Source organism: Conger conger, chromosome 7 (assembly GCF_963514075.1).
Source record: "Conger conger chromosome 7, fConCon1.1, whole genome shotgun sequence".
NCBI lineage: Eukaryota > Metazoa > Chordata > Actinopteri > Anguilliformes > Congridae > Conger > Conger conger.
This window is the reverse complement of record NC_083766.1, coordinates 13342188-13365050: the sequence shown is the minus strand read 5'-3', so window position 1 is coordinate 13365050 and position 22863 is coordinate 13342188. Positions and strand designations below refer to the sequence as shown.

The 22863-nt window shown below is 41.3% G+C and overlaps 1 protein-coding gene across 2 annotated transcripts; it reads left to right on the top strand.

Moving 5' to 3' along the window:
- The first annotated feature begins 2188 nt into the window (after positions 1-2188).
- Positions 2189-22863, top strand: tbc1d8b (TBC1 domain family member 8B). Of its 2 annotated transcripts, XM_061248378.1 has the most exons (21): positions 2189-2430; positions 5827-5937; positions 6874-6992; positions 7322-7547; positions 8337-8577; positions 8954-9161; positions 9998-10165; positions 12403-12564; positions 13079-13229; positions 13860-14074; positions 14159-14276; positions 14512-14797; positions 15138-15267; positions 15389-15487; positions 15637-15705; positions 16063-16303; positions 16652-16717; positions 16947-17051; positions 17380-17433; positions 18182-18279; positions 18469-22863. In XM_061248378.1, exons 1-21 carry the CDS (start codon positions 2304-2306, stop codon positions 18850-18852), a joined length of 3378 nt encoding a protein of 1125 aa, XP_061104362.1. In that variant the 5' UTR covers positions 2189-2303; the 3' UTR covers positions 18853-22863. The 2 variants fall into 2 exon arrangements, with proteins under 2 accessions (XP_061104362.1, XP_061104363.1); XM_061248379.1 differs by lacking the exon at positions 16947-17051.

Genomic DNA, 22863 nt, shown 5'->3' with positions numbered 1-22863 from the left:
CTGCTTAGTCTATTCAACTGTACGTCGCTCTGGATAATTGCGTCTGCCAAATTCCAATAACGTAATGTAATGTTATTGCTGGTGTATGCTATTTAGCAAGGTAGCAGGTGACACATTGCAATGCCACTTGTCACCTGCCCCAGGTCAATGCATATCAATACATACAGGTGCATCTCAAAAAATTTGAATATCATGGAAAAGTTCATTTTTTTCTGTAATTTAATTCAAAACGTGAAACTTTCATATATTCTGGATTCACATTACACATAAAGTTTAATATTTTAATTTTTTGTTTTAATCTTGATGATTACAGCTTACAGCTCATGAAAATAAAAAATCCAGTATCTCAAAAGATTAGAGTATTACATAAGACCAATCAAAAAAAGGATTTACAATACAGAAATGTCGACCCTCTTAAAAGTGTGTTAATTTATGCACTCAATACTTGGTTGGGCAGTGATGGGGAAGACTGCTGACTTGACAGTCCAGAAGACACTGCACAAGGAGGGTAAGCCACAGAAGGTAATTGCTGAAATGGAACCTAGTCTTTCCTCTCGTCTTTCGATCACCAAAACTATTATTGCTGTTTATCAACATGAGGACCAAAGTTGTGCCAATGAAAGTCAAAGAAGCCATTATGTGACTGAAAAAACTAGAATGAAACAGTTAGAGACATCAGCCAAACCTTAGGTGTTTGGAAAATAAGAAGAAAGAATGCACTGGTGAACTTACTAATTGAAAAAGGGGCTGGTAGGTTGATAAGGAAGACCTCCACAGCTGATGACAGAAGAATTATCTCGTTAATAAAGAAAAATCGCCAAACACCTGTCCGACAGATCAGAAACACTCTTCAGGAGTCAGGTGTGGATTTCTCAATGACCACTGTCTGCAGAAGAAATACAGAGGCTACACAGCAAGATGTAAACCACTGGTTAGCTGCAGAAACCGGATGGCAAGGTTACAGTTTGCCAAGAAGAACTTAAAAGAGCAACCACAGTTCTGGAAAAAGGTCTTATGGACAGATGAGACAAGATTAACTCATATCAGAGTGATGGCAAGAGTAAAGTATGGAGGAGAGAAGGAACTGCCCCAGATCCAAAGCATACTACCTCATCTGTGAAACACGCTGGTGGGGGTGTTATGGCCTGGGCATGTATGGCTGCCAAAGACACTGGCTCAATGATCTTCATGATGAAATAACTGCTGATGGTAGCTAAATTAATTCTGAAGTGTATAGACATTCTATCTGCTCAAGTTCAAGTGAATGCCTCAAAACTCATTCATTCTACAGCGAATGATCCCACACATACTTCTAAAGCAACAAATGAGTTTTTCTTGAGTGGCCAAGTCAATTTGAAGCCAATTGAGCATGCCTTTCTTATGCCGAGGAGAACTTAAGGGGACTAGCCCCCAAAATAAGCATGAGCTAAATATGGCTGCAATACAGGCCTGGCAGAGCATCAGCAGAGAAGACACCAGCTAATGGTAAATGGTCCATGAATCGCAGACTTCAAGCAGCCATTGCATGAAAAGGATATGCAACAAAATACTTAACATTTTTGTGCATACTATAAATGAACTACTTTCATTTATATTGCATTGCTGTGTCCCAAACATCATGGTGGGGGGGGGACTATGTATAAACATTGCTGTCATTTCCACTTGGTGAACCCAAAATACCCTGTACCCTAATAAGGGCACTGTATTTTCAGAAACCTTTTAATGAAGACATGATAATGACAGTACACTGCTGCATTTACATTTCTAAGATAAATTGAATCAACCTTTTCGCTCATTAAAAAATTTGAAAGATTCAAAGGACCTGCAATAAATAATAATTAATTAGTAGTATTGGCCAATTAAAAAATAATTTTAAAAATATATTTCAAGTTATATGATTTTCCTGGGATTTTTTTTTTAATAATCACGAGTGCATGAGAATTAATGTCGTTGGACGTCATTATAAAACTTATAATGAGCACGTTGATAATAAGCAATATAACGAGTTTTAATTCCTAGTCGGCCTGTTACTGAATCAGTTTTACGGGGTTAAAAAGGCTCTATTTTGGTGACTGAGAAGGATCATGGGAAACGCAGTTTTTTTATGTAGATGGCGCTAGTACTATACGCAGCACCAAGACATTTTGTAGAACTACTGTCCCAGAAACACCTACGCGATTGACTCTGGCAAGCTTTCTGTCGACGTGGGAAAGAATCCACTTGCAAACAGAAACATCCATGGGTGTAGTTGGCTTCCGCGATGAACATCTGGACATGTGAATTGGAGGTATATGAACTGAAATATGTGGCTGAAACCAGACGAAGTGCTCCTGAAGAATGCATTGAAACTATGGGTGACGGAGACATCAAATGATTATTTCGTTTTGCAAAGGAGGCGAGGATATGGAGAGGGAGGAGGTGGCTTGACAGGTAGGGGACAATTATTTAAATTGCAATAGCTGGTACCGTAAGGTATTAAACAGTGTTTGAATGTGCAAAACATTCCAGGTTACATCGTGTCATTTATATAATGTGCGCAACTGTACAGGCATGAGGCGCCGTTATTCTCAATCTAATATTTGTTTTTCGTTCTTCGTTCGTATTCAGTCACAGAGGTCAATTCCGTCTTTGGATTTTTGTTTGGTCACTAAACCATAGGCTTCATGTCTATTTGGCACAGGGTCCACCAACAGGTGTTTTCCGTATGCTTTAGGTCGATCATGTGCACAATTTTGTAGCCTATCTTTCCGCAGTCTTATTGCATCTTAAGGCGAGTAAAACGGCGCATCAAAATGCGTCCACAGGGAACTGTGACTACCAACTCACCCAGTTGCAGTACAGGCCAGCTAGTTTTCCAGTTGTATAACGTTACTCGTTCTGAAAATTCGATTATGCCACTCTAAAGTGATGCTACAGTTATGTAGCCTGTTTACCATACCACGCAAGAAATCGCATAGGAAGCGCAATAGTGACGTCTACAATAAGTTTATTGAATGCAAGCCTATGCATGCGTTAAAAACATTTTTTTTTAAATTCCGGCGTCATTTGGTGGGCGGAGCAACACAAACAACAAGTAGTCTATTTAAAATACCGTTTTATCATGCTGTATTAGGCTGTATTAGACTACTGTACGGATGTGTTTAGGGGGCTAACAGTAGCCTACACTGTGAAGTTTTCATCTTTCGGCCAACTCTGCGGCCAATACAGAGTAGCCTACAATCAAATAAATCATATGAAATCATGCCGTGATCCAGAATTGTACTGCGGTGAATATCTAATATGAAACAAACTTCAGTCAGAATTGTTACACAGCAGCTCATGCCTTATCAACGCAATGTTAGAAAATCGAGTCCACTGCCACTTAGATCATGCAAATCTTTGTTCAGGACTTATTGTTATTGTGGAAATGTAGCCTATTATGTGGCATAGCATTTATCAAGCTTGTGATTGTAAGAACATTATTCAGTTGATTATGTACGATGTTTGTTTCAGATGTTTGGCTTGCCAATGCTTTCTAAAAGTGCTGAAGTCTTCTGTATTATTTCCCCCATTAACCCTAAATATTTGCACTTGCGATCACAGACTATTGGCATTTGGTATACAACTTTGGCATAAGATTTGTACTTAGATCATTGTAATCATTTCAAGAATACTGGAGAAATGGCAATAACCAGTATTCGATAGTGGTTACACATTATATATTTTAATTTTTAAAGTGAATCTGAGATCATTTACTATTAGCAGACTATCCATTTCTGCTCACAATCACTTTACTCTCTGTTTCTCTGGTTTTACTGTCTGATCATTGAAAGGAAAAACTGGGCTTCATATTTCCGGATTCAGTTTCTGAACAGATTTTTTGTGCACAGATTATAATCCTTATATCACTCCATCCTTCTAACCCGCCTCGAATCCTCTCATGGTATCACTGGTACTGGCCTCTTCATACCTCTCTGACAGACACCACTACATTTCTATCAATGACTGCAGTTTCGGTTTTACATGGTGTCCCCTGAGGTTTGGTGCTTGGTCCCCTCCTCTTCATCCTCTACATGCTTCCCTTAGGTCAGATCATCCGTTCTCATGGCTTCCAAATCCACTGTTATGTGGACGACACCTGGCTCTACATTTCCACTGTCACCAAAACTGTCACTGCCCTTACCCACTCCACCCTAAGCACCTGTCTAACTAAAATCAAATCTTGGATGCAAACTCCCTTCCTCAAACTCAACTGTAATAAATTGGAAATCATCATTATTGGTCAAAACTCTCGCACCCAATCCACTCACAATTTCTGCCTTGCTATTGATGGCTTCACTGTCTGCACGCCCGTAACAATCCACATCATTTTTGATCGCACCCTTTAATTTGACTTTCATGTAAATCACATAGTCAGAACAGCCTTTTTTCCTTTAAAAAATCTCCGTCCGTTCCTCTCTTTCCGCACTGCTGAAACACTCATCCATACATTTATCTCCTCCGGATTCGGATGTGCCGTATTCTTATTATCCTCTGATTGCTGCATCAGAAATTCCTATTTATTATGCCTAATATTCTGTGCTTTATTCTATGAAGTCTTACACCAGAACCATTTTGCTGCTCATTCAAAGGGCAATGTGTATGGCTGTAGTCATTCATATAAAATTGTGGATTGTCGTTTGACAGAATGGTGGATATTGTTAATTTTGTATTCGTTAAACAAGGTTTGACTCAAACCACCACAGTACCCATGCTGTCTGAATGTCAGCTCTGACAGCAGAAGGTCATAGGCTCAGCCCCAGGGTGAGTCATACTGGGTCCAGATGAATTGGATCGCTTCAGCTTTAGGATTTAGCCTTGCAAAGACTCCTCACAAATGGCCACCTGCGCTGTTCTATTTTTCTCTTGACAGACTGCGAATGGGTTTTATTGAGGGTTACAACCAAGGAGTGACTCAGAAGAGTGCTACTTTTGAGCACAGTCCAGGGCTGCAGTTAGATCCATTTAACAGGCCCTGACGTGAAATTAATCGTGATTGTCGTTTCCCTCCCCCCCAGCACCACTAATGAGGCTGCAAGCACTCTCCACTATTTTAAGAGCCTCTTCTGGAGCCCTTTTACGGCTATTTTTGATTGATCTATGCATTCACGTCACAAAATGCATAGGTATTGTTTGTCTATGTGTCTAGGTTTTGCTGAGAAGATTCATAAGAGACATGTTTGTGTTGCTTATCACTTTCTACAGTGCTTATGCTTTGTATAGGAAAATGTTGTTTGCTACAGCTCACAATTTACAAGCTCCTGCAGGCTGAATTTGTGTACAAATGTAATTTCAAAATCTGGCGTTTCACACGTGAGAACGCTGCTATAAGAAGTGGGTGGTTGACGGAAGGACACATTTGTGTTCAAGGTTTAGTTGTGGATATGATTAGGTAAACAGCCTCTCTGACACACTCAGAAGGTAATCAGGAAGCTGAATTGTAGTTCTGACCTTTATTGTAATTCATGAAGGGTAAATCACAGAGGGGTAATTGGACACAACCAGCTCGAGTCAGTGGCACTGGAGCAGCCATTCACTTCATTCAAATGCAAATTATCCCTCTAAACGGAAGATCTTGTTCACAGCTGCATTCGCTACGTGGGAAAAAAAAACTGACAGTGCTTTCAGAGTGCCTGAAATTGGATAGACATTTCCCTGGGAGAATTTCAATGCACGTGATGTCCAAATAAAATCCCCATCCCTGGAGAGCCCTCCCTGTCTTAAATGTACAGTCTTGTGACTATGCCGTACATGAGGCCTGATAACATTTCAGCTGGGCCGTTTGTGTCTCTGTCTTCTGGGACACAGGTCTCCTGGTGGGAACGCTGGACACAGTGCTGGACTCTACGGCCAAGGTAGCTCCTTTCCGCATCCTGCACCAGACACCGGACTCCCAGGTCTACTGGTCAATAGCATGCGGTGAGAGTTTTATTTTAATAACATTTTATCAACTTGGAGAAGTTTGGAGTGACCGCTTAACTGCTTAACTTGCTACTTCATATAGGAACGAGGCAAAATGTTCATACATCGTAAAGAAATATAGGGTCAGTACTAATTGCCTCTGTGCCTTAGGGATGAGTATTTTTAGTTTCTAGATTATTGCAACTTCCAGACTTGCTTATGAAATTTGGGCTCAAAGCAAATGAGCTCAAATGTGTCTTGCACTGTGAATTTGCACTTGGTTTAGAGCCTATGAAATCACTAGTTTCTGCCATCAAATTAACTAATACCACTCTGATATTGTTGTTCAGCCTTTCTATTCTACTGTTAAATACAAAATATCACTCGCGTCATTGTTTAGTTCCTCGGGGCCTTGGCTCCATTTTAGACATGCTGAGATCAATAGGAATCGAGGGTGTTGTAAAGCTTTGATCTCCTTCTGTTTTTAGTAATTCCATTTTCTGCTGAGTAATGCAGTAATGATCACAGGACACGGGAACAATAAGCCAAATGCAGTGGGACCTATTATATTACACTATCTATTTTTTCAACAGGCATCCTTATGTATGGATGACACTGAACATATCATACAGTTGGATATTTACTGAATTAATTTTAGTGAAATTCTCGGTCTATGCCACAGAAGCAGTGTTGCAAAGATGTTATTCAGACCTTTAGTGACTACATCAGTCTTTCAAGTGCACTGCAGATTAAATATTTCAACCTATTCCAAGTTATCTTTAGGCAGTTAGCAGATGCTCTTATTCGCTGCTTACATTTCACATACAAGTTTATGCAACTGGATATTTCACTGATGCAATCCTTGCTCAAGGATACAAAGCTACTGCCATCCCCTTTACGTTCAGAATTGTTCTGTGGTGTTTCGTGTCTCACTGTTTCTCTGTCATTGTTCAGGTGCTACAAAAGAAGAGATCACCCAGCACTGGGACTGGCTCCAGCAGAATGTCATGAGGACTCTGTCTGTCTTTGACTCCAGTGAAGACATCACCAGCTTTGTCCAGGGAAAGATCCGAGTGCGTTCCATCCAGGCGTGCATTTACCACACTATTAGGGGGCTTGCATTTGGTTACAGGGTGATGTATCAGGGCCAGGTGCTTTCTTTCTGCCATGATAAAGCCCCAGGCTCCAGATTACATTACATACATTACCTTGCCCGTGTTGGTACATTACATTACATGACATTTATAGATCCAGTTTATAGATGTATTTCATTACAGTTTGTAGATCCAGTGCATTAAGATTCATAGATTCAGTCCTGATGGTGCCGGTGCCAGGTGACTGAGTCTCCATGGGATTTTATAGTGGTGTTAACCGTTGGCCGCCTCTCCCCGTTGTTTTTCAGGGTCTAATTGCTGAGGAGGGAAAGGCATGCCTGATACTGGAGGACGACCCGGAGAAGTTCCGAGAAGCACTGCTGAGGTTCGAGAAGTGGTTCGGCCTTCCGGAAAAGGAAAAGTTGGTGACCTACTACTCCTGCAGCTACTGGAGGGGCCGGGTTCCGTGTCAAGGCTGGCTCTACCTCAGCACCAACTTCCTCAGCTTCTACTCCTACCTCCTGGGGGCTGAGGGTGAGACAGAGATCAAGCCCTACATCCTCTCCTGTCCCACAGTTTCTATGCATGGATACTTGCATACTTGCACTTCCTCTAAGTCTTTTCAGAGGAACAAATTCTTGTGTATAAAGTCTCCTTAGTGTAATTTATCTTCTGAGTGAATATGCAGTCATAAAACCAACATGAATAATTGCTGAGGACATGCCAACTTGTCAGACAGCCGCACTCTGCTTGGCACGAAAATCATGAAACGACGTGTCTGGTCAACACGTCTTCGTTATTTGTGTTGCCTTTTATGTCCTTGTTTTTCCATTTACGTGTCATTTAAAGTGCTGAAGAGTGAATAGATTACATATTACTGCATTTAGAAGTGAACTGTTGAATTTACACAATGTTGCATTTCTGTGTTGTAGTTTTATGCCTATATTTAAGCTGAATATTTATTAAAGCAACTCTGATTAATTGCCTTGCTCAAGGGTATGACCACAGTGCTCCACCAGTTAAATTCTCGTGTACTTACTTTCTCTGTGCTGTGGAACAGGCTGCTGCACTAGTAAACGGGACGATGAAGATGTCAGTAGTTAGGGCTCAGTGTATTGCTGTCGATAATTATAATGTACAATGCAGTACATAAGTATTTGGACAGCAACACAATTTTTTGTTGCTTTGGCTCTGTACTCCGGCTCAATGGTTTTTTAATTATTAACATAATTTTAAATAAAATTGTGATGTTTAGTACTTGGCTGCAATAATTTGAACAGCACCAAGAAATACTTACGGATTGAGCTGTACATGCACCTTTAGTGAAATTCATCATTTCGTGGGCTGAGATCTGTAAGCTGGAGAAGACGTCCAGCGTGATCCTGGCAGAGAGCATCCACGTGGCGGCGCATGGTGATGACCATTACTTCTCCATGTTCCTGCACCTCCACGAGACCTTTCTGCTCATGGAGCAGCTCTCCGACTACGCCATCAAGAGGCTGTTCGACAAGGAGACCTTCCATGGCGACCCGGCTCTCGGGGACCCGCTGCAAGTCACCAAAAGGTACCGCCTTTCGCCTCAGCCTGGCTCGATGACTGCCGGGAACCGTGCCACACACTGTCTGTCACTGCCACTGGAGCGTGATTTTACCATTATTAAGAATGATTTAACCCAGAATTCATCAGGGTTACTGTTTTGACTATCAGACACTCTTACAGCACTGATATTAATGTCCTTACGGAGGTTTCTGACTAATATTCATTGCAAAAAGTACAGACTGTATTCATTTGTTTGAATGTTGGGTTTGAAAAAGACCCTTTTCTTTCATGTCTCTCCTCTCCACAAACCCTCCTTCGCTGTCCCTCCTGTCCTTCAACCCTTCTCAACTGACTCTCTCTCTCCTTCGCTCTTACCTCCTACCCCTCTCCTCCCCTCCCAGGGGCCTGGAAACGCGGGCACGGAACGAGCAGTTCAGAGCCTTCTTCCGGCTGCCGCGGGAGGAGAACCTGCTGGAGGTGTACGAGGGCTTCCTGTGGGTGCCCTTCAGCCATTTCAACACGCTAGGCAAGATCTGCGTCTCCGAGAGCTACCTGTGCTTCGCCAGTCAGGATGGCAGCCAGTGTTACGTCATCGTCCCCATCAGAGAGGCAAGGAGCTGGGTCTGCCCCTGTTGTTGGCTATATTTGCTTTGCTAAAATAAAAATGCCTTTGCATTTCATTCTGTATGAGAAAGACAGACACTCATATTGTGATAACTTAGAAGTCATGCAGTAGAACCACTGAGATATAAATGCTTTGGGAATGAGGGCTGTTCAGACATCTCAAATATAACCTCTTTTTTAAATGGAATAAAGTGGAGAAATTTGGTAGATAAAAACATTGTAATTGTTTTGTAGCTTTACAATATCAAACAATAATCAAACCAGTTTTAATTGGGCCTCTTATAAGAAAATTTTCCCCCATTATCTTTCTGAAAGGGTCCTTTCAGTGACCCGCTACCTTTGACCTCTTTTTGTGAACTGATTTTCTTTTCTTCTGGCCCTTCATTATATCAAAAGCTGTTGACTTCCCCATGTTGTATTCTTTACAAATAGTGAAAGATAACTGAATCAGATCAAACAAATGTAGTTAATTTTGGTATTATTTCCTGTTCTTTCATCAATTGGAAGGATAACTTGTTTCTATTTAATATTTACTTTTTAGTATCAGCAATAATAAAAAGGAAAAATGTTCATCTGATAACAAGGAGCTTGATAAGGCATGAATGTGCATGCTACTTCTAGTTGTAACATCCATGTCACTGAGGTTCTGCTAAGCTCGTTAATGCTTGGTTCTTCCAAACCAAAGCCATTCCTGAGTTATATTTTCCTCTAATCTGCCTGCCTTTTAAAAAGGTGTAATGATTGTGCGGTGTTATAGTTCTCTTCAGCAGCAGTAATAAGCCAGATCAGCCATTGATGGACGTGCTGCGTCTCTCTTGTAGGTGATTGGCGTTGAGAAACCGGAAACTTCCAGCAGGGCGGTGACTGTTTGTGTTCGGGGAAAGCGAGCTCTACGCTTCTCTGAGGTCCGGGACTATGAGCGCCTGGCCAGTGGTATTCGCCGGAGGTGTGGGGCTCTGGCCAGCCCCCAGCATACAGCAGCGGGAGAGGTAGGGTAACCCTTGGTCTTTGTCATTGACTTAATACAATTGATCGATCTGTCACTGGGTTAATCTTTCATTGTGTAGCACGTGTCATACACATACAATGAAAAAAATAAATGGCACAATTATGATTTTTAACTCTCAGAAGCCGTGAGTCTATTTACAGTAGGGTGCTGTTGATTGCATAATAGTACTGTCCTGTCACAATGATTTCACACCATAAAGCAATGGGTAGTACTGCAGCATGTGAATTATGAGAAGGACAGGGGAGCCTTTCCAGCTATTATGAGCACATTTCACATTATGATAAATAACCTCCAGATAATATGGGGAAGTAAAGTGGAGGTCCCGCTGAACTGCATTTCTGGTATACTGCTAAATGCTATGCTAGCGCATTTCATCATTTATGGCAACAGCAACCACTTCATATAAGCAAATGAAGCATTAAATCATTCTGCAACCGCAAAAGTACAAGGCTCCGTATCATCAGCAAATGATCGACATGCAGCCTTTCATTATTTTTTTAAATATCTTAGTCACGAGTGAACAGTCGGATTTGTGTACCAAACTCAAGAACAAAGATAATTTTATCTATTCTTGGCTGGCCAGTCTTATGGGACTTACCAAAACATTTTTCCCCCTCTTGCGCTTGATATCGATTGTAGGTTGTCCTCGATAGGCTACTGATTACGAATAGGATACATTTGTGGAATCAAGTTTGAGTTAAAGTGCCAGTTAAATCAGATTTTTAAATTGCACAGGTCAAGAAGATAAATGAATACAGACACCAGTCCAATTGAGGAAATTTTGTCACTATGAAAGGGAAAGCATTATGGGAGTTTTATCCTATCTCGGCGATTTACATATGCAAAACAAATTGAAATCCCATCGTATTCAGCATATGGCTATGTATTCAAACCATCAAAAGCACACTCTGACCCCAGACTTCAACGCTACATAGTTTGCTTATATGTATTTAATAGAGAGCAGTAGACTGGAAGAAAACTTACCAGAAACTTACACTTTACCTTATAATTACCTAACTACTTAGGGTAGCATGTACTGGGGCTCATGAACCTAGCAGCCCACTAATTTACTTGCATTACTTAATATGAATTACAGTTGGACATTTTTCAGATGGCCTGACGGAAGAGATGGGGATTCAGGCTTTGAGACACCGAACTGGTGAATGTTCACAGAGTTCTGGAATTATGTCTATGGGAATGTTCAGTGATCCATTTTCACTGGCTGCTTTACCTGGCTCCTCAGCTTCTGTTGATACATAGAACCCACCTTGCTCATAGCAGACACTTTATGTTATATTATCTTATCAATCTAAGTAATATTTTAGTATATTTCAGAATACATTTTCTGCTGATTGATAGTCTTTTAAAAACACTTAAGTAAAAATTGCCATTGCTAATATAATCATTACATTTAGTTATTTAGCAAATGCTTTTGTCAAGAGTGACTTGCAGAAGTTTACAAAGAAAGGTTAATCAAACGGCCAAGATAATGCCATCATAATGTTATCAGCCTCACAGCCAATGGTAGAAGTCAGTATATCACACTATGTCAACTATTACAATGTGCTGATAGTGATATAGTAGGTGCAAGGCAGTGATTGAGGATATGGTGCTTCAAGTAGCAAATAGATTTCAGGGTGACACAGTACAGTATTTGCCCCTTTCCTGATTTCCTTCATAATTGCACAGCTTTTTCTTGAAATAAAATAAATAATAGTTAAAAAAAAAAAAAAAAAAAAAACTGTTCTGTATGTCAAAGGATCTGAAAACAATTAAGTGTAACAAATATGCAATAATAGAGAAGATCACGAAGGGGGCAAATACTTTTACACAGCACTGTATGTTAAATGTAGCGTAAGTAAGGTTATTGAGTTCAGAGTTTAGTGAACCGAGTTGAACCAAGCTGCTGTCTGAACAGATCAATCAAATCAAATGATCTGCGAAATAATCATCATCTAGAGATGTTTTTCCCAGCCTGGGACCCGGAGGGTTAGTGGTTCAAGACCTGGTATACCCATGATACCATCCATCCATGCAGCTGTTGGGCCCTTTAGCAAAGCCCTTAACCTCACATTGTCCCCTGCTTAGTCTAATCAACTGTAAGTTGCTTTGGATAAAAGCATCAGCTAAATAACTAACATAATCTATCTGCCATCTTAGAAAGGCAACCGATTGCTCATCTCTATTGAGATGAAATGTGACAGCGTTCCTCTGCAGGTGTCCGGAGAGGTGTGTCAGGCCCTCATCGAGCACTTTGAGGACAATCCAGAGGAAGTCACCCTGATGGTGGGACAAAAAAGCAGTGGCAACGCAGTCAGCACGGAGGCACTCATGACAGTCTTCCACCCCCAGGATGCAGAAAACCTCGACCCTAAAATGGTACTTTAACGTGGGTTAAACATGTCTCTAATATGGGTTTTGAATCATTTTCACAGGAGAGTTTGAATTGTCATCCTGTTAGTTTCGATGTTCCTTCAAAATACCGATGTGTTTAATGATCACTTGCAGCTCAGTTTCATGTGAGGAGATCACTGGAGTTTATTTATGAGATATCGGTATCATCTTGAATGCATTGCCCTGCTTTTTTTATTTGTTAAATTTTTTGAAAATAGCACATTACATTTTCAAGATAATTCAATTTAGCTCCTAAATAATGCAGATCATTCTAAACTTATTTGAGGGTTTATCCATTTCCCCTTCATCAAAAGAGTAAAAAAACTCAAAGGTATACATTAATGACTGTATTGCTGTCAGTTATTGAATGTGTGCATTGTTCTTTTATTGAAGGGGTGCGTTGCCTTTGTTGATTGAATGGGTGCATTGCTTTTAGGATTTGTCTGCTTGGGAATGTTGGCCCTGAGTGTTTTTATTTTGTGCTCTCTCTGCGGTGAAGCTGAAGGAGAAGATGAAGGAACAGTCCTGGAACATTCATTTTGCAGAATACGGACGTGGATCCAGCATGTTCCGCACAAAGAAGACCAGGGACCTGATTGTGCGTGGAGTCCCAGAGGCCCTGAGAGGAGAGCTGTGGCTGCTCTTTTCTGGTGCGTTCCAACCCCAACCCCTAACCCCAGTGGCCTTACAATAATACTTAGAAAAGAAGAGGAACACACGACTGCCTTCTGTGTTTTGTACATAATAATAATAATAATAATAATAATAATACTGTGACTGCTAGAAGCTGATGCTTTTATCTAAAGCAACGTGAAGTTGATTACGCTATGCAGGGGACAATCCTCCCTGAAGAAATGCGGGATTAAGTCATGTTCATTAGGTTAACACACATCAGGTCAGTTAAAGAGGGAGAGATTTCTTCAGCCTGTTAAACTGGCAGGACACTACATAGTAAAATTCAGAGCCAGAATTTGGAGTTTGTTCTGGGCTGTGTGCAAACCCTTGGGGCCTGTTTCACAAAGCAGGATTACCGAGTTAGTTAGTAGGACAACTGCACTAAGTAAAACCCAGAACCCTCCCTCTGGAATATGGACTGAAGTAAAACATGGACTGAAGTAAAAAGAGCTGTTCCGGGTTTTACTTAGTGAAGATATCCAGCTAACTCGGTAATCCTCATTTGTGGAACAGGCCCCAGGAGTAATGGAATGTAATGGAGTAATTTAAGCTCATAATGAGTCGGTGTGAATATTGACTAGCTGTTTCTTAATATCTCATTCCAGGTGCAGTGAACGACATGGCCACACACCCGGGCTACTACTCGGAGCTGGTGGAGCAGTCCCTGGGCACCAGCACTCTGGCCACTGACGAGATCGAGCGGGACCTGCACCGGTCGCTGCCAGAGCACCCAGCCTTCCAGAGTGACACGGGCATCTCCGCCCTGCGCCGTGTCCTCACCGCCTACGCCTGCCGCAACCCCAAGATCGGCTACTGCCAGGTACTGCTCCGCTCCCCTCCGTCTGCACCCGTGAGGCAGGATTGTGTGACTCAGACCGCGTGACCGCTCCTGTTCTCCCCGAAGGCCATGAACATCCTCACTTCGGTCCTGCTGCTCTATGCCAAAGAGGAGGAGGCGTTCTGGCTGCTGGTGGCCGTCTGCGAGAGGATGCTGCCCGATTACTTTAACCGCAGGATTATAGGTGAGCCAGGCCTTTCATTCAGCTTGTTGTTCTTTATATCTTATACAAGAATAAGATGGGAAAATGGATAAGATATAAGTATTGACGAGGTGTGTGGTGTGTGTGGTGTGTGTGGTGTGTGTGGTGTGTGTGGTGTGTGTGGTGTGTGTGTGGTGTGTGTGTGGTGTGTGTGTGGTGTGTGTATGGTGTGTGTGTGGTGTGTGTGTGTGGTGTGTGTACCGTGTGGGCGCCGCAGGTGCCCTGGTGGACCAGGCCGTGTTTGAGGAGCTGATCCGGGATCAGCTGTCGCAGCTGACGGAGCACATGACGGACATGACCTTCTTCTCGTCGGTGTCGCTCTCCTGGTTCCTGACCTTATTCATCAGTGTCCTGCCCATAGAGAGCGCGGTCAACGTCGTTGACTGCTTCTTCTATGATGGAATCAAGGCCATCCTGCAGCTGGGCTTGGCTGTGCTCGACTACAACATGGACCACCTGCTGAGCTGCCGTGATGACGCGGAGGCTGTCACCATCCTCAACAAGTGAGCTCTGATGAGGCACTGTACAATTCATGCTTCTCAATTCACCCGTTCATACATACACTCACACACCAACGGCGGTTAGCTGCCATGCAAGGTACCAACCAGCTCGACAGGAGCATTAGGGGGTTAATTGTCTTGCTCAGGGACACTTTGACACACTCAGGGCGGGATCGAACCAGCAACCCTCCGACTGCTCTTGCCACCTGAGCCAATGTCGCCCCATTTATGTAATTTTACTGTAGCTGTATAGTTGTAGTTCAGGGGCTCCTAAGGTAGCTTAAGATTTAGTTGTATGTTTTTGTTTCTTTTCTATTTTCACGACTCACTTTTTTGTCTGCAGGTTTTTTGACAGCGTGACCAACAAAGACAGCCCCCTGCCCCCGACCGTTCAGCAGGCCTCCGTGGGGAACAACGACAAGACATCGCACGCCAAGGTGGACATCATCGACCTTATCCGTGAAGCCTACGAGGTACGTCTGGATCCTTTGTCCCCTCTCTGAAGCAGCGTTGATAATGCGATGTGCCAGCAGGTTCTGATGACAGCAGCAGTAACTCTACACCCCCTGTTCACCGAGCGTTTTCGCCCCACAGAAATACGGGGACATCCGATCGGAGGAAGTGGAGAGCATGAGGAGAAGAAACAAACTGTACGTGATCCAGACCTTAGAGGATACCACCAAACAGAATGTTGTAAGTCATTCCCAATGGCATATCAGTGCATTTTTTTACCTCCGCCGATCACACAGTGTACCCGAGGCTGCATAACAGTTTGAACGCACGGGAAGACAAAAATAGAAAATGACGTTGATCGGGTCTGACCTGACGTCTATACTTTTCAGCTAAGGGTCGTGTCTCAGGAAGTGAAATTCACGGCCGCCCATCTAGAAGACCTTTATGCGTTGTTTAAGGTGAGAATACAATTTGTGGCTGAGTCATATGTGTGATCATTCTGCGAGTCAAATGATCATTTGCTGTGATGATATGTCTGGTGAGTCATAGCTCAGTTCTCTGGAGTTAACGTGATGCCGTTCAAATCCGGCCCGGTTCAGTAGCATACATTTGGCTTTCTAAAAAAGACACAAAAATGCCATGTAATATGTTAATTAATAACAGTGTAACCCACGGTGTTGCATGTGTTTGCAAATGTAGTGCAAAACCACCAAATTCTAGAAAATTCCATGACATAGAGCTGTCATTCGTTCCTCCCAGGCGATGACCTCGGTGTTGCATGGACTGACTGTAATACAATAAATCTGTTTGTGCAGAGGCAGCATTTCCTCAGCTGCTACTGGATGATGAACAGCCCGGCACTCCTGCATCACGACCCCAGTCTGCCCTATCTCGAGCAGTACCAGCTGGGCCAGAGGCAGTTCCGCACCCTGTTCTCCCTCCTGGCACCATGGACCCACTGTGCCAACCAGGACGCCCTCTCCCTGTGGGCCTTCCGCCTGTTGGATGAGAACCAGGACGGCTTGGTCAACTTCAAGGAGTTCTGCTGCGGCCTGGGTGAGGATCCTCTACAGCAGGGACGGCCAAGGCAGGCCCTGTCTGCTTCTGGACTTCAGACCAGAACTTCTGCTCTTAATTATTTAATTAGCCCAATCATTTACATGGCCTGTCCTTTCTAGCCACATTCCGTGATATAAACAGCAGCTGATAAATGTTCTTGTCTTGTAGCATTTTATTGTGGTCTAATTTATGAGTAAATCCTTCATGGTGCCTATGGCTAATTAGCTTATTGAGCCAGGGTAACTGGTGACTGCAATATCCTGCATAAACACCCTATTCTACAGTCTTATTATCTGTGGTATTCACTGGTACTGACCAGAGAACCCTGTTTAACTGTCTACACAGATGTGCTATCAAGCGGTTCTTTTACGGACAAGCTGAAGTTTCTCTTTAAGTTGCATCTACCGCCAGGTAATTAAAATGGCTTCTCATTTCCTTAGCTGATATGGTTACTGCTGCAGCAAATCTGAATGCTCTTTCAGCACTCAGTAAAGCTTGACTTTCCTCTGTTGGGTGTTAGCTGTCTTATGGGTGATTGATTGACTTTGAGCTAATCTACTTCTCTTGATGTCCTTCTCTCGCACTAACCTCTCTCCGTCCTGGCTTGGCCAGTTTTACTAACCCCTGTTGTGTTTTCCAGCTTTCACAGAGGTAGAAACTGGGAGCCCTGTCCTCTCAGAGGTTCACGGACTGTCCCACTTTAGTCCATTGAACGACGACCTCTCCCACCTCAGTCGACTGACTGGTCAGCTTACCTTTCTTCTATCTTAACCCCATCTGCTTCCCTTCTCTGTCTCTGTGGCTTCCCGGTCCTCTGTCTTGTATGTTCCACGCATCTCAACATGCCTGTCGTTGGATGTCGTTGTCTCAGTTCAGGTCAGAATGTGCCTGCTGCATTTCTTTAATCCATGTTCCAGTCAAAATGCATAGTGTTACTGTAGGGTTTACTCGCATTGGTTTGTACAGGATACGAATAGATTCACAAGTACCTGTGCCTGTGCTTGGTCATCTGCACCAATGTCTGTGAGTTCTGTAGTGTTTAAATGTGAATACACTTGATTTGCCTGCTGTAGTGTCCTCCCCTGATGTTCCTGAAGATGGGGTCATTAGGAAAAGTCCAGAAAGAGGTAATGTTCTACTATTGAAAGATGAAAGAGGAGACATTTCTGTCTTCCTTGTTTTTCAACTAAGTCTTTCTTATGTGATATTTTCTGTGAATGGAACATATGTCATGCAACCGTGTTCTATTTTAGAAAGAAATATTGTTCATTATACACTCAGTGAGCACTTTATTAGTTATTTATTAGACTTATTTTTTAGACTTATTGGTCTTCTGCTTGTAGCCTATGCACGTTCAGGTTTGACACATGGAGATGCTCTGCATGACACGGTTATTTGCGTTACTGTCACCTTCCTGTCCCCAGTCTGGCCCTTCTCCTCTGACCTCTCTCATTAACAATGTGTTTTTGCCTGCAGAACTACTGCTGTTTTTCGCACCATTCTCTGCAAACTCTAGAGACTGTTTTGCGTGAAAATCCCAGGAGATCAGCAGTTTCTGAGATACTAAAACCACCTTGTCTGGCACCAACAATCATTCCACAGTCAAAGTCACTTCGACTGGTCAAAAACCTAATAAATTGCTCACTGAGTCTATGGTGTAAAATGTGCAGGATTCATTTGATTTTAAAGCGTGCTGACATAAGTTATTATTGAAACATCCCGAAGCATTAGTGGAGGACCTTTGGTCATGATGTAGGGTACATCCACATCTAGAGTGCAGGAAGTAGTGTACCACTGAGATATAAGTATCAGTGAGGGAATTTAATGCCTTGATAATCTTTGCTCTCTGACATGAGACTTTGTTTTTTGTTTTAGGCCGGGGGAAAGTGGATTTGCAGGCATACCTGAGGCAGTGGCAGGATGAGTTGCTGAAGAAAGAGGAGAGCATTAAGGACCTACCCAGAATAAACCAGGTGAAGTGAAACTCCTCCCTGAGATTTGATCCCTTCACATTTGCATCCCTGACTCAGCTGAGTGACTATGGCTGCTCCTTAACTTTACCTTATGGACAGCGTGGATTTATTATATTCATAAATGTAGTCAAAATAGGAAAAATGCTTTTACCTTTTGACCATTTAGAAAGATTTTAAATTCCTTTTCAGTGTCAGTTCATTCAGTTTTCGAAAACCCTGTACAACCTGTTCCATGGTGACTCTGAAGAGGAGTCTCTCTACCGGGCGGTTGCTCGTGTCACCAGCCTATTGCTGAGGATGGAAGAGGTGGGCCGCAAGCTGCAGCAGAATCCCCCGGGGCAGAGTCCGGCGGACGGGGAGGGCCCCGCGGGGCCTGGCAGCTCCAGCGAACCCCTGGACTCCGCGTCCGGACCGCAGGACGTGGAGTGGTCCTTCGCCTTCGAGCAGATCCTGGCCTCTCTGCTAAATGAGCCAGATCTGGTGCGCTTCTTTGAGAAGCCTGTGGACATTCAGGCTAAGCTGGAGTATGCCAAGAGCACCCAGATAAAGGCTCAATTAAACCAGTCGACCTAAACTCTCTCCCTTGTTCAAGCCATACGGTCTGTACATGCTCATGCTTTGCATTTGGCCATGGACTGGGTGCAGGATCAGGCCCGGTTCTCCTTCCCCAAACACTTTTATGGAGTGGAAGCATTTTCTTCAGAACACGATGGAATTGGCTCTTTGTGCTATTGATTTCCTGTTCATGCACCAGCCAGTCTGATAAAGCACTTGCCACTGTTTACTTGGACTGATTTGTGTGTGTTTAGCCTTAAGTTTTAAAAGTTAATCTTGACACAACACCAGCTTTGCAATTGGAGATGTCTGAAGTCCATTGTGACAAATTTCTTTAGCCTTTCACACGGTGTAGAATGATTTTGCAACTGTAGTGTGTTGACAACAATTAAAGGGAATATAAGTGGATTTCTCTTCATATCCATCTGAAAAGCAGTTGCTCTATTTGCAGATTTCTTGCATGAGATATGGGAAGCATTTGTTTTATTGTTAACAGAAGTGGGAATATTGAGATGTGTGTCTGTCCATTTTGACAGTAGTGCCCTGCCTTACGTACATTTTTTTTCATCTCAAAAGCAAATAGTGATGTTGGATATAAATGCACAGCATTTGAGAATACCAAGTTGCGACATGTACCTGTTGGCTGTATAATTTATTTTGAAAAATCATTGATCAGTGTGGTCCATAATCTGTGCTTTTAATTGTTAATGGAAAAAGTTAACTTGCAAGGTCATATCACTAAATCACCAAAGGGATGCATTATTGATCATGTCAGACTTGGTCTGTTGGAAAAAATATATTTATTTTGATGCCGGTTTATGCATGAATGCGCATTTAAGTAATGCTCTCTTGTGTTTCATAAAGTTTGAAGGCTTTATCGTATATATTTGTTTTGTATGATTCTGTTTAATTCTTGAGGGATATATAGGTTGCTTTTAGAAATTAATGCTGTCATTATTGTGAGTTCTTTATATTGCAATTATGACTTCAATTTGTGTGGTAGAGGCACTGACAGTTTGAAAAATACATTGACTGAAATGTCACTATATTTGAGTCCTGTTTGCCTCAGCTTATGCATCATTATATTTATGTTGTACCGTATGTCAGACAAAATTTAGTAATCTTGACTTAATACATAAGTACATGATTTCCCAACTGTAAAGACATTCTTTTTTTCTGAAAGAAAATGGTTCGAAAAGCATGACACTGCATGTGCATGAGCACTCATAATTATAAATGTGTTTTCATGAAAGACCAGTGGCAGAGCTTGAATGTATTACAGATACTTTATTGCAGATTTCAAGTGGTATTAAGGAAAAAATAGGTAAGCTGCATTGGTCAACATGACTTGGATTTAAAAAATATTTACCAGCTTTCTTGAATAAACAGTACAGTATGTGTTTGCGTTTTAGAAGGAAACAATCTGAGTGGTTGTTGGAACATATGTTAACCATTGGTTATTCACAACATTCGTTTTCAGAAGTGAAGAACAGTGATGTGTGTTTATAAGAAATTGTGAAGGAGCCAAGCCACTCCATTGAATATACTACTTTATTATGCAGACAAACGTGAATGGTGATCCACTCAGAAATGACTGCTTTACAATTGACCCATAAATAAATATATATATATATATATATTTTTTTTTTTTTTTTTGGTATGTGTCAGCCTATCGGAAAGAATGAAAGGTCAGGAATATGAAGGAAATTACAATTACCTATATGTGCACCTAGATATAACAATTGAAAACATAACAGAACTTCATTCCGACAACCTACGTTTTTGGGGAAACCAAAAATGTGTGTCAACAAATTTACACATGATTATTTTCAAATCTGGTTAGTGAATTATTAAATAGAAAGGTTATTTCTGTGTTGCTGTTTTAACAGTTAACTTCAAATATACAATTATATTTTTTAAAAGAAACTGTTCTTTAAAATGTTCTATATATACTTTTTTTTTTTTTTTTTAATATTGTACCCTTTATTTTAAAATGTTGGAAATTAAAGGGATGGTTAACCCTAAAATGTTTTCATTCATTCGTTCTATCCAACAATGTATTTTTTTACATTTGATAAGGCCATCAAAAGGGCTCCACATATCTCATTTACTAAATAAATAAAAGCCTATAGATTTTTAAAATTTTGTTTGTAAAAACTAGTAATTCGCCTTGTGTAGTTCTTTCCCCAACTTCTAATAACATTGCATGTCCTATTCCTAAGCAGGGGTATAGCTATCTGGGCCCCCTGAAAGAATATTGCTCAGGAATTCCTACTGAAGTTTTTGTGGGCTCTCTCCTGTTGCGGGCCCCTAGATTCGCCACCACCTTCCACCCCACTAGCGACACTGACAGGCATGTCCATATAGCCTTTTAGCAAGTTTCAATTTCCACACTCGCACATGAGGCGAGGTACGAGAAACATTGTGAACAATATTCCTACTAGAACCTACACACTGCACAATGATAGATTACCTAGTAAGCTCTAAGCCTATTGTGTGTTGTTGAATAAATGGTCTATAAAATTGTTATTAACTAATCATATCTGCATAACGATGCTACAGGGAGCTGTCATTGTGGGGTCAAAAGACATCTCAAGAAGGAAATTAATAACATTTATTTTTAGGGTGAACTATCCCTTTAACTAAAGTTTTTAGCTACTGTATTTTACAGAATGTGTAACCTTATGTTGGGACAAACATAAGGTTATTGTGCTATTGTTAAGGCAGAAGATCATCTCTGCCAACTCTCACCTCAGAAATATCCAAAAGTCTGTGTTGCAAAACTTTGCTCTCATGACTTGATTCATTCCTGTTTGTAAATATAATTTTAATTGTGAATTGTAATATCAGAACTTATTTATACATTTTTGGCCATTCTCTGAGAAAAATTGGTTTGATCTCACTCTTATGAGTTAACACACTCCCACACACAAAACATCTGTGTAGTTGGTTGTATGGCTATCAATAGAGTCCTTACAAGGCTGATCAATTCCAGTATGACCTGCCAACCACTTGCCCTGGGTTACTATATTTCAAAGAACTATTTTGTTATTCATTATGAGCTATTTGGGTTGAACTTTCAGGGAAGAAACAACATTTGCACATTATGTTGTACAAAAGCAGCAGAAAGAAATCCACATTAATTCAACATCCTGTCCTGGCAAGAAAATAAAGATATACAACTGTTTCATATTAAAGGCTAGTATATTACAGTATTTTATTATAACCTATTTACACACACACACACACACACACACGTTTGCTTTGACAGTACTTAAATTAGCACTTTGTTAGTCTGTTTGACGAACACTGTTGAGTGAAATAAACCTATTTGGGACACACAATTATTTAAGATGTTTTGATTTAGGAAATATGTACCACATAGCACAAGCCAGAATTGAATAGATTTAACATTGTATGTCTGTTGTCTTTGGATTAAATGTGCAAAAAAATTAAGAATTGTAGACTTGTATTCATAATATTAAGCAAACATTTTAGGAAAGATTTTAGGAAGAATCTTAAATGAAACTTACATTGGCCTACTTTTTGCAAGTTATAAAATGTAAGACACAGGTGATAACTAGTTCTAAGTATGGCAGAGTACTGTAGGACAGCAGCATGTACATAATTTGAAATATAAGAAAAGTATTATTTCTAATGTGATTATAATACGTATCACACAAATAGAAACCAAACTAGACAATTCACGGTCTTGAAAGTAACCACTGTTTTAGCTGTCACAGACACAGTCATTCAATTCCGTTTTTTCCATAACGTTGCACATTCTATGTGTCACCAATTTTAGCTAGAACACACATTGACAGTGACACAAACTACTGTATGTGACGTCTTGTAGTATCTGTTTAACTCTGACGTGAAATATTTTGCGAATATGTGTTCTTAGGACATTTCATATGAACTGTTTGTGCCTATCACAAGTCACTTTATGTAAAACATGTCCTTAACCTCCAATGATCAAGACAAAAATGTATGTAAAAGTGCAACCTGATAAATAAACTGATAATGTTT